At 34.7% G+C, this 15,794-nt stretch overlaps 2 protein-coding genes across 8 annotated transcripts; one reads left to right on the forward strand and one right to left on the reverse strand.

Annotated features, from left to right (window-relative positions):
• Positions 1-853: 853 nt before the first annotated feature.
• Positions 854-5,293, forward strand: LOC111776497 (S-adenosyl-L-methionine-dependent methyltransferases superfamily protein). The gene is made up of 4 exons (XM_087123748.1): positions 854-974; positions 2,505-2,731; positions 4,059-4,298; positions 4,368-5,293. Exons 2-4 carry the CDS (start codon positions 2,612-2,614, stop codon positions 5,136-5,138), a joined length of 1,131 nt encoding a protein of 376 aa, XP_086979874.1. The 5' UTR covers positions 854-974; positions 2,505-2,611; the 3' UTR covers positions 5,139-5,293.
• Positions 5,294-8,453: 3,160 nt separating this feature from the next.
• LOC111790107 (uncharacterized) lies at positions 8,454-14,453 on the reverse strand. 7 transcript variants are annotated; one of them, XM_023670930.2, is made up of 12 exons: positions 14,241-14,453; positions 13,977-14,075; positions 13,824-13,903; positions 13,337-13,522; positions 13,145-13,253; positions 13,030-13,057; positions 12,863-12,900; positions 12,719-12,753; positions 12,473-12,625; positions 9,902-12,360; positions 9,087-9,161; positions 8,454-8,975 (listed from the first exon to the last, which is right to left on the reverse strand). In XM_023670930.2, exons 2-12 carry the CDS (start codon positions 13,980-13,982, stop codon positions 8,932-8,934), a joined length of 3,213 nt encoding a protein of 1,070 aa, XP_023526698.2. In that variant the 5' UTR covers positions 13,983-14,075; positions 14,241-14,453; the 3' UTR covers positions 8,454-8,931. The 7 variants fall into 7 exon arrangements, with proteins under 7 accessions (XP_023526698.2, XP_023526738.2, XP_023526730.2 ...); XM_023670970.2 differs by having other exon boundaries at positions 9,076-9,161; XM_023670962.2 differs by having other exon boundaries at positions 8,454-8,978; positions 9,076-9,161.
• Positions 14,454-15,794: the final 1,341 nt, after the last annotated feature.

Below are 15,794 nucleotides of genomic sequence, written 5' to 3' on the forward strand. Positions count from 1 at the left end.
AAAAATGTAATATTTATTGATGGTCCCTCCTTTGAATATTGTTTTTATTTTTTATTCAAAACAATATTTGTCCGTAGAATTAATAGATTTAATATTATTTAATAATTGGAGTAATTAAATAAAAGTTTATTTAGTTTGGTCCCTAGTCCTTTAAAAATTTCAATTGTATCTGTATTAATATTAAATTTATTTCAATTATTTTCTTTCCATCAATAAATAGTAAAATAACAAAAATTAAAAAAAAAAAATTGTGATTTTTTTAATGGTTGGTATATCAACAATTTAGTGGTCCTTTTTCTTTAATAATAAATAATATTAGGTAAAATAAGTTACTCAATGCATCATCATTTTGTTAAATTATCAAAATCAATAAACATAAAAAAATTCAAACATTAGGTTTAAATTATATATTTATTCCCATCAAATCATTGGAAATCAAAATTTTTAATTAATTTCTTTAATCAATTAATTTTCATTTTTTTTAATTAGTTTTCGTTTAAATTTTGGTGTATTCTCTCTTTCATAATAACCATTTTAAATAATTAGCTCTATATTCGAAATTATAAAATTGTTAAAACCTAAAAAGAAAATGAAAATTAAAGAATTAAGTCTAATTATTTAATTATTTATTTTAAAATATTTTACGAATACATTAAATTTCCAATATTATTATTTACCTCTCACAATTCTCAAATTGTAGTGAATTTTTATCAAACGGGAAAGATATTATTTCAACTTTTGAAAGAATAAAAATATTATATATATATATATATTCCGAGCATTAGATTCTAATATTTAATGAGTTTTATTTTTTATAATAAAAGTATGATTACACATTTAACCCTGTATGTGTATAAAATGGCCTCAAATTGATGGCCAAAATGATAATTTTGGAGGTATGAAGGGAGCTCCTCTTGATTCCTGCCCCTGCAAATGGAGGCCATGGTTCCCATAGCTACTCCAAAAACTCCCAGGTTCTTTTTTTTTTTAATTTTTTTAAATTTTGTCTCGAGTTTAACACTTTTTTAGACCAAACTTACTCGTTAAATTTTTTTTTCATTTAAATAAAATACGTAACTTTTAATTTTAATATATATATTTGTCTATGTGTTATATATTATGAATAGGTAATTGTACCACCATAAGCCAGATGACACGTAAATTTTTGTTTTTGGCTCATAAGTTAGACCTATATTTGGTTTCTAGTCAAACGGTGGATGCTTACGTTTTGGGAATCAAGTAGGGTTACAAGCTCGATGACCTTATTTTTTAGACATATTTTAATTACAAGCTAGATCTTACTGTTGCACTTGCACGTTGTCGTATGTGTAAGCATATCTAACTTTAACAAACAGGGTGACATAACTAAGTATTAAGGCAAGAACATCACGAACCGAAAGATTTGAGATTCAGATGAAAAACAATATAAAAAAATTGTACGACAGAAGCGTTTTAGACTAGCTCACTAATATTCTATAGGATGGACCAACTATTTAACTACTACTATAGCAAGAGTCCATAGAATGCCGTGTGCACCAGGTAATTAGATAATATCTATTTCAATTTATCTACTTCCGCTCCTATTTATTTTAGTCCCGATATTTTTAAAATATACTTTTAAAATTTAATTATTTTAGTCTTTAAATTTTTGTTTTTACTAATATAGATCAAAAGATCGCCAATTTTTAATGATACACATACTGAAATATACTCGGTTTGATAATATATATGGACGAGACCGAAATAAATATTTTGAAAAAAATTATGAAAAAGGTAGTGTGGGGCTAAAGTGTAAATTAGAAAAGAATAGGGGTTAGTTTATTAAATAAACAAAAGAGCACACCTAAAAGGAAAATAGTTTATGTATTGAAGGCAATAAATTATAACCATTATTTGTTTTTATTGATCAAAACAAATTTTAAAATTAAAATTTAGTCCCTATAGTTCGAAAAAATTAAAATTTAATATTTTAATTTTTAAAAATTTCGATCATTATAGAATAAAAACAAATTCTAACTTTTAAATTTGACTTAAAAAATATTGAATAATTAGACACTGAATTTATATGCAATTAGCAAATAACTAATCGAACTAATTTCAATCAGTCCACTTAACAATATGAACGAATGAGTACAAATCGAAGAAAGCTCAAACCAACCAACATACATACATAGATATCTATCGATAATAAGATAGATATCGTTCATAATACAGTAACTAAACTATGCAAGCAGGCATAGAATGATCGTTCAGTTGTTTAAAAATGTTATGTAGCAGCACTTAGAAACTCATTTCAAACGAACCTTAACTTTGTTGGTTCGGAAAATTCAAACATTCTTAGCTACTTTGTTCTATTTCATTAAGTATAGAAAAGCGTTCGATACGACTGAAAAGGTTGATGTGTTATGTGGTTGTGATGTTTTCGCATTATTTTACGTGTAATTATTATTCCTTTTTTCTTTTTGGCAGTTCAATTATTGAATTTTTATTCTTTTATTTGACAGTGTTTTTAGCCCTTCAAATAATTGGTGCATTTCCCTGTTGTGAAGTTCTATATAAGCTCAGTTCTTGTGAGCTTTCTTCCACATTCTTTGCTCTCTCCCCCTTGAAAATGGCTAAGTTATTGCAAGATTCATGCAATCAAGACGCCATTTTCTCCAAGTTTTCTCATTCTTCTCCTGCAAATGGAGGCAATGGCACTCACAGCTACTCTAACAACTCTTCTTATCAGGTTTGCTCTATCGACATGTCGGTTCAATTTTTCGTTCATTTTTCTCCAAACCCGTTTGCTATAAACTTTAACTAATGAGATTCATGAATTGTAACGGTCTAAACTCACTGTTAGTAGATATTGTAGGTTTTCTTTTCTGAACTTCCCCTCAATGCATCCAGTAGGGAGAGGTTTCCACACACTTATAAGGAATGTTTTATTCCCGTGTCTAACAAATATAGGATCTCACAATCCACCCCACTTGGGGACCCAACGTCCTCACTGACACACCTCCCAGTATCAGGCTCTGATACCATTTATAACAGCCCAAGTCACTATTTGGACTTTCGGGAGAGGTTTTCACACTTTTATAAGAAATGTTTTGTTCCCTTCTCCAACTGATATGGGATCTCACAATCCACCCCACTTGGGGACCCAACGTTCTCACTGACATACCTCCCAGTATCGGGCTCCGATACCATTTATAACAGCCCAAGTCACTATTTGGACTTTCGGGAGAGGTTTTCACACTTTTATAAGAAATGTTTTGTTCCCTTCTCCAACTGATATGGGATCTCACAATCCACCCCACTTGGGGACCCAACGTTCTCACTGACATACCTCCCAGTATCGGGCTCCGATACCATTTATAATAGCCCAAGTCCACTATTTGGACTTTCGGGAGAGGTTTTCACACTTTTATAAGAAATGTTTTGTTCCCTTCTCCAACTGATATGGGATCTCACAATCCACCCCACTTGGGGACCCAACGTTCTCACTGACATACCTCCCATTATCGGGCTCTGATACCATTTATAACAGCCCAAGTCCACTATTTGGACTTTCGGGAGAGGTTTTCACACTTTTATAAGAAATGTTTTGTTCCCTTCTCCAACCGACATGGGATCTCATTGTGGTCTCAATTCTCGTTAAAACCTCGCCTCTTAAATTTAATATTAAGATTCTATTCCGACATAGCTATCCCTAGGCCTTGTTCCACCCTACAAACCCTAGCCACTAACCTTTAATTTGTTCCCACTCTAAGATACCCTATAAACAATCTTTGAAATAAACCCTTTATTTAATTATATGCTCCTAAAAAGTCAGAACAATTATAATAACAAAAAAAGTAAACTTTTGTAATAAAAAATACAAACAAGTTGGCCAATTTGAAACCCTAATTAACACCAAGAACATTCATGGGGTGCCTTGATTTTATCAGCTTTGTCAGCAATATTTTCTGTACGGATCAACACACAAGTGCCATTATTTATTTCCAAGTGTTGGATCTGCATGGGCCACCTCTTTATGTTCATCATATTATTCCTTCTTTTCCCTTTTGTTTCAGAGATTATTTGCAAACGTTGAAAGAGATAAAATTGATCAAGAAATTGCCCACAATTTTGAGATTCAAAAGCTCTCTTCTTCATCCCCTTCAAATACCCTTGTTCTTGCCGACATGGGTTGCGCAACGGGACCGAACACGTTCGGGACAATGCAACACATTGTAAAATCAATGAAACGAACGTTCCAATCCGTGTGTCCTACCTCACCATTACCCGAGTTTCAAGTGTTCTTTAACGATCAGGTAACTAAATTAAATCATCACTAAACTCAAAACTTGATTCATTCATACTCATCATAATACATAATACAGACAACCAATGATTTCAACACGCTTTTCCAATCAATGCCGAAGGATCGAGACTACTTTGCGGCAGGTGTAGCGGGGTCATTCCATCATAGACTATTCCCGACGTCCTCGGTGCAATTTATGCATTCGTCGTATGCAGTGCATTGGTTATCGAGGATACCGGAGGAGGTATTAGACGAGCGGTCACCAGCGTGGAACAAGGGGAAGATACATTACCTCGGGGCGGCGGAGACGGTGGCTGCGGCATATGCAGCACAATATGCCAAGGATATGGGGGATTTTCTAAGGGCTAGGGCGGAGGAGCTGGTGGAAGGAGGGATTATGGTGATCATAACATCAGGGAGCCCTGATGGAGTGTCAGCTGCTGGCTTACCATCAGGGTTGCTATATGATCTTCTAGCCTCAACGCTCATTGATATGTCAAAAGAGGGGCTGGTGAGTGAAGCTGAAGTGGACACCTTTAACTTGCCCATATACATGACATGTCCAGCTGAAATGAGGCAATTAGTGGAACAAAATGGGCAGTTTAGCATTGAAAGGATGGAGCTAACAGCGCCAACCACATGGATTGAAGGGGCGGTGGACACTAGAGAGTGGATTGACCATATCAGGGCTGCAATGGAAGGCATATTCACCAACCATTTTGGCAATCACCCTAATATCATTGACCAAATATTTGAAAGAGTCACCCATAAACTTGAACCCTATAATGAGGAAGTCAACTCTAAGCTCCATGAAAAAGTTCAACTCTTTGTTGTTTTGAAACGCATATAAACGATTCAACCCCTCATCTCGTGATCGAGGGTGAATGTTCTTCTTATTTGTATTTGATGGGTGTGATTTGTTGTAATTCAATAACGTGTGTGACGTTGAATCAGTTATATTGACTGATTATCAGTTATAATAAGAAATTGCTTGTGTTTATCGTATCATATATTATGTTTTTAGCTTTAAATGTTCGTTTTCACCCGATTTGTTGAGTATATACTTTTAGATATGTTTATACTCTAATTATGACATTATTGTGTGAATTTTAATTGTATAATTATTTTTTCAAAAATCTCCCAACTTCCATATTTTTATCCACGTCGGTATTTTAATATTTTAGACATTTTCAACGTATTTTTATACTATTAAAATTTTTATATAAATATATATATATTTATTACGCAAATTAACCAATTTGAACATATCTAAGCGGATTAAACATATACACAAACTTTTAATCTCTCGAGACTATAAGTGTGATTTCAAAACTTTAAACACTGAACATACATTAACTTCTATCAACTAATCAGATGATCGAATCTTACTCTCTAATTTTTTTATAAAAAAAACTAAAGAACGGTTAAAATACGAAGAAAAGGACAAAAGTAGCTTAGGTTAAAATAATACACCTTTTGGAACAATACCTTTCCATTAAAAAAAAAAGAGAGTGAATCGTACCTTTATATACTAATTAATTACGTCGGTCAAAAATAATTTAAAAATAAATCATTCGTCACTTATTATGTTAATTTTATGCATTAATTAAAATAAAATTTTCGAGATCGAAAAGAATACCTAACCATTATCATAGCATTATGCAAATTTATTACGAACCCGACCCAATTTAACTCTGTTTTTTTTTTAATCTCCCTAAGAATTAAAAGTATGAAATTAATTAAAAATTAAGATTATTAATTCAAAAGGGAAATTCAAAATCTATGGAAGTACAACACGTGAAAAAAGTTGATCACATTAAATAATATTTCTCAAAATAATAATAATAATAATAATTTTTTTTTTAAAAAAAGGAGGTCCATCTCGATGCAGTTAAAGGAGACAAAAATAAAGTGGAATTAATTATTGAAAAAGTAAATTAAAAAATATGACAAAAAGGGGTGGTGCTTCTCCAATTAAATTTCATGTATTTGAACTAAGTTTTATGTGTAAATATTAATAGTAAGATGATGCATGTTCTTCTCAAATTATTTTAATTCAAAGAAAAAGCTCACCAGCTGACCCAACATCTAACATAATCATCATTTGCTTCCCTCTTTAACAACTAAAACTATGTATATTATGTGTATACCTTTTTGATATTAAGAGAGAGAGAGAGAGTTAGAAGAGAAGAGCGGGTTTGAAACCCATATTACCTCGTGCTTATGATTCGAATAAGGATTTGGAATATGGGTTCAGCACCCGATGGTCGTGGCGGTCATGTTACCTACTTGTCTTGAAGTGTTTGTGAGAGTGAAAATTTCCCCACATGATCTTTTCAGCATGTTTTTTCCTAGCTCTATGTTTTTTGAGAGTGAAAACTTTCCCACCTAATGGTCTTATGTTTGGTGGCCTCTTAAAGAGTTTTCGTAAAAAACATGTTGGTTGGTGGAAAAAGTTTTCATTTTTAGAAGAACTTCAAGACAAATTGGTAACGTGATCATATCTAAGAGGATGCAGACCAAAATTCTGGTATGAATCATAGACATGGAGGATTACAAAGATTACTTTTGGGTTCACTCGAGCGTTATAGAGAATGACACAATTACACACAGTGAAGAAGGACTCACTTTCACTATGACTACACTCGATTCTCTTAACCAAAACACCACAACCCATGAGTTCTCAAAGCTCATTCTCGAGCTCGATTACTTGAAAGATTAGGGTTTGATATGAGAAGGGACATCGATCTAAATGAAACTAATCGCAAGACTTAGATTGTTCATGAAGTTTATTATAAGGCTTTGTTGATATTTAATGGAACACATAAGAAAATAGGTTAGAAGAAGAGTGAATAGGTTTGATTCTTCTCAACACCAGCATCCAAAGAAACACACATATAATAATAGCACAGCTTTGATATTATATATATTATATGTATAGGTGCATGTAACCCTACCACTTAGGCTATGCATGGTTTTGAGTCCTTGGTATTGCAGAAATCCAGTGGTCCAAAAGGGCCTTTTAAACTCTGCAATCTTCAGGGTTTTTTTTTTTTTTTTTTTTTTTTCTTTTTCTTTTCTTTTGGTTTGGTTTGGTTGGCGATTGGGGAGAAAAATAGCATAATATGGGTGTGGATCTTTCCCTAATGGTAAAGCCTCTTCATAAGTTTGCACGTTCGCCCACATGCTCTGCACATTTGAGAACAGCCTGTGTAGAACATGCTTCTCTCTCTCTCTCTCTCTCTCTCTCTCTCTCTCTCTCTCTCTCTCTCTCTCTCTCTCTGTGTTCTTCATGCCCCTTAGCTTGCTAGGGGGTTTCATCACTTGGCTGAGAGGTCACATGATCACTAAATACAACTAAGAGGTGCTCGTGGGAACTTATCTCTAGATCGATTATTAGAAAAATTGGCAAATAAGAAAGTTTCTTATTGAGTTATGTTCGTTTATATTTGTAATAATGGACGAACCTTTCAAGAAATAAAAATCTCATGTTGAGGCTGGTTTTGAATGCTACATGGTTAGTGTAATAATAATGGTAAACTCGGATTCAAATTGGGTAGGATTGTGTGTTTCAGGAATTTTCATCAAAATAAGTTCTCTTCGTTTCTCAATAGTTCAACAAGATTGGTTGGGTGGCTAGATGCAACTAATCGAAGGATAAATGATGAAACTTTCAAAGTGCCTCAAGTTGAGATGGATTGATCTAATCCCAGTAGTCAAACTCCTTGATCCGACTCACCTGTCTTTGAAGTTGGAATGTCTTTACTGAAAGAGACTATGGGGTCTACCAAGGAATCGAAAAGTTTGAAGTGGGATGTGGAATGCGATTGGTGTAGGATTAAAGATCAAGTCCGATATTCGAGTCAAATCTACCTTCCCTCTCAACTGAAGATGGGGCAAGAAATTTTATCAAATGTTCGATGTTCAAATATCTCATAAGAGTCTAATTCCATCCTGACTATTTTCATAAGATAATCATTTAACGTTGTGAAACGTTGTAGGCTATTAAGTCTTAGGTCAATACCACCGAGACTTAAAACCTATTTCTTATTTACCTCGACTCTTATTGACCACGTAGCATGCTATGTAGTTTTCGTTCTCACAATAAATGAAATTCGTTTCCAAAGATAAAGAGAGGGGAAAAAAAAAAAAAAAAAAAAAACTCTTCCTTCCAAATCACAAATCCTATTAATAATGACTTTATCTTTACAAATCACCTGAAATCACAGTTCTTATGACAGTTTTGAAAACAAAAACAAATAGAAAATCTCCAAAACTTAGTATTGTTTTAAACAATAAACTTTCGGCTATCACAGTACAAAATGGATAGCTGGGATGTTAGTAATATGTCCAGCTACCAAGTGACTGTGGTATCCTATCCTGCCAGAATTCAGCTTCAGTGTTCAGTATATACTCAGTTTGTCCACAAGAACTGAAGAACAAAATGCTTGGCAAAGCTATTGAATCTTACATCCATGGCAAAGTAAGTGAAAAAGAATACTAACTGTTAGTCAATCTTTATGTTCAGAGAGAGATACATTACAAATTCTGTAGTATGAAGAGAAGAGAAGCAGCTTGCACAATATTCACCTTGAAGAAAATGGGGCAGAGAACGATATGTCCCAAAACTTGGCTCATTCTTTCTATTTACTGCCCCGAAAAGCGGATAGCGAAAAGAAAGACCTGCCTACTGCCACGAGTATAAAGAAAAATGGTTAAAATCCTTGTTTTCATTGATGTGCCAAAAGGAAAAACAAGAACAGAGATTGGGAAAACGTAAATCATACATGTCTCTAACCTTTAGTTGAAGAAACTGCAGCATGATCATGGCTTTCTTGAAACTTGGAATTAAAATTCTGTGCACCATATGTACCTGCATATTTATGACATGCAAGTTGAATGTGAGATCCCACGTCGGTTGGAGAGGAGAACGAAGCATTCTTTATAAGGGTGTGGAAACTTCTCCCTAGTGGACGCGTTTTAAAACCTTAAGGGGAAGCCCGGAAGGAAAGGTCCATAAAGAACAATATTTGCTAGCAGTGGGCTTGGACTATTGTTACAAATGGTATCAGAGCCAGACACTGAGCCCCGAAGGGGAGTGGACATGAGGCGGTGTGCTAGCAAGAACGCTGGGTCCCAAAGGGGGTGGATTGTGAGATCCCATATCTGTTGGGGAGGAGAACGAAACATTATTTATAAGGGTTTGGAAACCTCTCCCTAGCAGACGCGTTTTAAAACCTTAAGGGGAAGCCCGGAAGGGAAAGCCCAAATAGGACAATATCTGCTAACGGTGGACTTGGGCTGTTACATTGAGAATATGCGTAGAAGAGATTAACACATCCTAATCAATTCGTTCGAATACCTACATTATCATTTTCTTCTAATTCATATTAGTAATTCAAGTGTAGAGCTTTGTAAATCAAATTGATGGCTGAGCTCACATGTAAAAGCGAACGTTAAGAATATTCATAAAAGATTCGATATTCTAATTGTTTAAGCTTTTGGTTTCTAATGTGTTACCGAGTCGAAATCATAATAAGCAACGCAGTTTTAAGATAAATCACAGCCAAACAAAGTAAACAGATGCAACATTGACAAGGAAAAAGATCAAACCTGAGTATAGTTTTTCATGGTCAAAGTTTTTGTCCAGAGAAGCCTTTACAAGACCAGAGTTATGTGTAGCTTTCATCAATAGATTGTCTGCCTTTTTCGTGTTCAGAGATTTAGATTCCTCAGAATCATCCTCCCCCTCAGAAACCACGGAAGGGCTCGACCAACCAGCCAGGTTTGCTTCTCCCTTGCTTTTCCTTGCAAACTTTAGGAGTCTCTTAAATCCTTTTGGAGCACCCCTTTGGTAGTTCATCGTGGGAGGATTTTCTGCAATTCCCCAATCAATATTATCAGGTTCACTATTTTCTTCCTGTAGCATCTGGGACAAAGAGAGACGAACACGGGGATTTTCGATTGGTACAGCATTTTCCAGTGATGCAAGTTGAGGTGTGTCATCATTATTGGCTTTTATCTCTTGAAACTCTTCTATTTCCTCTGTGGACTTCGGTGGGATCATTGATTCTCCTTCAACTATAATTTCTAAAGAAGATTTCTCTTCATTTTTTTGAAGTAGATCCTCACCAAGATGAGCATCATCAACTATATCTACAGTCTGCATCTCGCTATCCTGTTGACCATTCACAACAGTTTCAGAATCGCAAAGAGCTGCCAACGAAACATCCTCTTTATCGGGTAGACTGGCCAGATCAGGAACTGTAACCTCCACTTCTAGATCACGAGTCAATTTTTTGCTATTCTTTGAAGAATCTGCAGACTTAGAAAGTTTTGAAGATTTTGTCTTGCTAATCACTGGACTACTATTGTCTAAGCTATTTCTAGAACCCTTATGAAAGGACTTTGATTCTACTGGCACTATGCTGCTTTTTTTGGCTACCTTGTCGCGTATACTCGACTTCACAGGAACAGAGGTATCCCCAGTAGGTGCAACTTTCGCTTTTGTTATTTTTCCCGTCTTTGCTTGCAATATTTCCTTCTTTTCGTTCACACGCCTCGTGTCCCTTGCACTATCATTATTTTCCTTCACATTTTTCTTTTGCACGGGGGATGATCTTTCCATTTTAGCACTCATTCGATTAAGGGATGACACCGGTTGAGCTTTCTGACGAGTTGCATTCGCGCTGGCTGGAGAAATCCCAGTGGTTCTTTCTGATGCAGAAGATGGCCATGACTTACGTGTGGCAGCCATTGGTTTTGTTCTAGATGGTATCTTTTCAACTGTGGATGGTTTGGAGATTTCCTTCTTCAGTTTTTCTGGTTTCGACAAATTTGCTGATGGAACTTCAGGCTTACGTGTAGCACGTTTTTTTGTTACATTAACTTCAGTAGAGGCTATCTTGGATCTCCTATCATCAGCAACTCGACGAATTCCCTTAATTTTTGCCTCTTTATTTGTATGTACTTTGGCTTCCTCTGCTCTACGTTTTTCATCTCTCTTTGCTTTGTATTGATCATACAATTCACCCCTCTGCTCAGAATTGACATCTTTTTTTCGAGTTGCTTGAGAATTCTTTTGTGCCACAAGCTTACTTTCCATCACTTTTTTCAGCATTTGGTCCAATTCCGCTTCCTTTCTACGGGTCCATTCTGAATTTGCAGAAAGTTTTTGGACAACTTCCTGCGGTTTACTAACGGGAGAATCTGCTCGAGTCTCTGGTGGACCAGAAGCTGTTATGTCTGAATCTTCTAATTTCACTTCAACTTCAGCAGTTGTACAAGTCATATCGATCGAAGATATATTATTATCAGATCCCACTTCCTCTGTTATCTTACTCGTCGGAGCCTCTTCAGCCAAATCGTGACTAATTGGATCGGATTCGTCACTAACAAGCTCTGGCTGGCATTTCGTAGAAGCCTCTCCCATGCCTGTACTCCATCTTCTCAATACAAATTTATTTGCACCAACGGTTATATTTGCTAATGATCTTCTTTTCTGAACCTCGGATGGGTCATGTCTCTGTTTGCTTTCAAAAAGACTGATTGCAGCCTGAACCGACATTCTACCGACATTGTTATCAGCTGCTTTACAGGAAGGTTCTGATCCTTCCTCATCATCACCACTATTAGCTGCTACATCTCCTTGAGAAAACATACCGTCTCTTGTTTGCAGATGATTTAGACTCCTAATCATTATTGCAGGTGCTCGGCGGGAGCCCGTTCTACCTATCTGAACCCTTCTCATGGGTGATGCTGACCTTCTCGAAAGCGCTGACCGTACCATTGTTCTACTTCTTTCTGCTGGTGTCCCATTTTCATTATCAGAGTCAGAAGACTCCTCAGTTTCTGATGAATCCTGTCGCTCAATCTGGGCAACTTTTGCAGGTGAAACACCATATTTCACTGGAGTAGATGACTTTGATCTTTCAGCTTTAAGGCTGCCATTTATACTAATAGCATTTTCGTTGCTCAAATTCGAAGTAACGGTGTGCTTATTATCATCATCATTAACGAGCTCGATGGTATCACTCTTCGGATTAAGTTCCAAATATTTGTATGTACAATTCCTGAAGAGATCACATGAAGATGTAAATTGAGGCTGTAATGAGAACAAATATACATACTGAAAAGAAGTTTCTTCTATCAACTTCTCCAAAGTGTTAGTTTGGGATAACTTACTTCAAATTTATAGCTCCAAAATGTTCCGAAAACTTCGCTAAATGACTGATTTCTTTAGAACTGCAGGTTGCACCGTAAGCCTTTTCAAATGCTGCAGTTAATTCCTTATTTAATGCTGTAAGCCTCAAGTCCATAGCTCGCAACAATTCGTTTCTGTCAATTCATTTTACATTGTTCACAGTTGAGCAACCAATTCGATATTACGTAAAGAAACAAAACAGATGATTAAGAATTCAAATAACCTACTTCGATGCAGCTGATGAAGCAAATTCAGGTCCAGACTGCCAACACAGTAACATTTACACAAGGAGGAACTCAACTAATTAACGAAATAAAGTAATCAAAGTCATAGTGATCAAGTGTTTTTAAGAATCAAAGAAAAATCAGTACCCCGTGTTTCAGACTAGAGCCGTCGAGGTTGCAGCCATCTGTCAAAACAGGAGGTAGCCAATACTTACAAGACACATTGAAGTATATCACCATAGTTTCATCAGCACTTCAAGCACAATTTAAGTAAGGATATTAAAGCATTACCCCAAATGGATTTCGAGAATTACCTTTTTCTTCGGTCTTCGACATCTGACCCTGGAAAGAATATTGTAATAAATTAGCTTTCACCAGCAAGGAAAAGATTATAGGAAAACGACTTATAAAGATAGCATGAACTACTACCTGGCCATATAATGAAAGATGAAATCTCTTGGTATCTTCTAGTTGAGCCATCTCGTTCATTGTTTTCATAATATTAGTTAATTCGGGCGAGCCAACTACATGGAGGAACCTGAGTAGAGAAGTAAAATTATCAACAAAAATGCACAATTCAGCTTAAGGAATTGAACATTGAAATAATGTAGTTAGAACAACCTGCTTAAGGTAGATTTTGTGAACCATGTTGCACCAGCTGAAGAAGCTGGAAGTTGGAGTTTAATGCTAGCCTTAGATCCTTTGGAATTAAGCTCTTGAACTTCTGGTAAATGCAGCAACAATGCATCCAAGTTCCCCTCAGCCAGGGCATCTACCTCATTGCCACAGCAAACAAATGCCTCATACCTATAAACACTCGTCCCATCATGAAGGGGGGAAATTTCAGGTACAAGAAATTTTATCGAACCAAAGATGATCTTGAAAGAAGGAACTTAAGGAGCTACTAAAGAAGTAGAATGTTCTGTTTTCCGAGAAATCTGCTTAAAGAATTAATTTCTCTAATGAATTTAGACTTCAAAAGCACAGATATCAAGGAATCATGCTTCGTTTTATAGTTGGACTAGGAATGGAACAATGACAGAACATGTTTTTGCAAGCAGAATCTCATATAAATTCTTTCAAAAAGAAACGGAGGAAAACAGAAAACCTGTTCTCAGAAGGTATGAGCTGAATCCTGGCATAATCTAAAGGCGCATTATCAGCTACTCCACCACTCATTGCAATCACCTGAGTTCAATATCACAAGCAACACAAATTTGAAGAACAGTTCATCAAAATTACCATAAGAACACAAACATACAATCATTAGACTAAAAAAGGAACAAATCCAACTCAGAAGACGAATTTGCAAATTCCAGATTCATAAACAAAACTCAGCTCTCCCAGATCTGGAAAATCACTGAAAAATCCAACAATTCACGAGAATTACAAAGTACAGATAGAGAATCTCATCAAAACAAAAGAACAGCAAATATCCAGTCCGTTCCGATGCATTTACTCGCACCAGAACTCACTCAAATAGTGAATTCTTGAAGTACATTGATGAAAAAAGTATAAAAGATACCTGGATTCTGCAATCAGACGAGTGATGAAGGTGCAGAGTGGAGCGAAGACGCAAAGATCTATCGGGAAAAAAAGAAAATGAGCGATGGGGAGTAAAGATTTGAGGTCCAGTAGTTCAGTGGAAGTCCTAATCTGTGGCCCTTTAGCTGGAGCTGTTCTTTTCCGAGCCTTAAATCGCAAGTATTGAGAATTCCATTGAGAGCCTTTTCTTTTTCCTTTTCTTTTTTCTTTTTATTTAAAGAAAAAAAAAAAAAAAAAAAAAACTTCGAAGCTACGAAACTCATAATTCCACTAAACGCGTGATTCTCACGCTCCTTCCTCCACGTTTCTTCCTAACGACCGCGCTTCCATCAGCTGAGTTCTGTCGGCTTCCATTTATTATAATAATAAAATAATAATAATTAATTATTATTATTATCAATTGTTATTTTCTTTCTTTTGCTATCATTAGGGAATCATACATCATTTTCATTACCTTATTTGTTCATATTATTTTTGTTATATCTCTATATATTATATAGTTTAATATTTAGTGGTTAACACGTATGACTTCTGTATAATTAGGTTTTATCCCAAATATTAAAAAAAATGTAAATTTCAAATTTAAATATTTAGCCTTAATTGGGAACCAAAGGTAAAGCAAAAAAATATAGAAAATTCCAAATTAAAATTTTTATTATTAAAAAATTTGAAATATAGTTCTAATCATGTGTAATATAATAAAAAAATTGCTAAAAAAGCCGATTATCATACCGACTTCAATCGATTTAAATAATTTTGCATTCTAAACTACAGATTTTCTCAATTCAAACTAAAATATTATGAATTAAAATGGAATAAACTTAGGAGAATATAAATCTAAATTAGAATTATATTTATTTCCAAATAGGAATAAACTTGAATTATTGTTTTTTTTTTAATGGAATAAAGTTTTTTTTTTACCTTATTGTGTTTCTAAGTTCAAAATTGGAATAAAATTGTTTATTCAATGAATTAATAAGACTAAGATAATATCAATCACTATATTTATTTCCTATATTTTTCTTCAATAAAAGAAATATATATATATATATATATATATATATATATATATATATATATAACTATGTCAAAGTAAATACAATAGGGGAATAATAAATTTATAATTTAAAAATAAAAATAAAAATAAACATTTATATGTTTCTTTTTAATTTTAAAATTCAATAGAGTTGATTTATTGAATGTATAATCGATCTTCATTTTAAAAAGAAACTTCATTTTGCATCGAAATATGAAGCTCCTCAATACTTTTACAAGAATATGTCGAAATTCTTACATTGATGTTACTTGAATCGTTACCTATTAAACGAAACGGTTACGTGATGAATTACCTAATACACTCGTGTCATAGACGTGGAGAATCTTATCGACACTTGAAGGGGTCGATTTTATTCTGGTTGGGGTCGACCATAGTTGACCATCATGTGGGTGGGTCAAGCCAACGGACTTTGACCTCTCTTGCATGTTACTTTACTCAAACTTTAGGTTATGCTTGTTTTCGACATGCTTTTTGTCA

The sequence above is a fragment of the Cucurbita pepo genome, chromosome 1, assembly GCF_057944985.1.
Source record: "Cucurbita pepo subsp. pepo isolate OVF chromosome 1, ASM5794498v1, whole genome shotgun sequence".
Taxonomy (NCBI): Eukaryota; Viridiplantae; Streptophyta; class Magnoliopsida; order Cucurbitales; family Cucurbitaceae; genus Cucurbita; species Cucurbita pepo.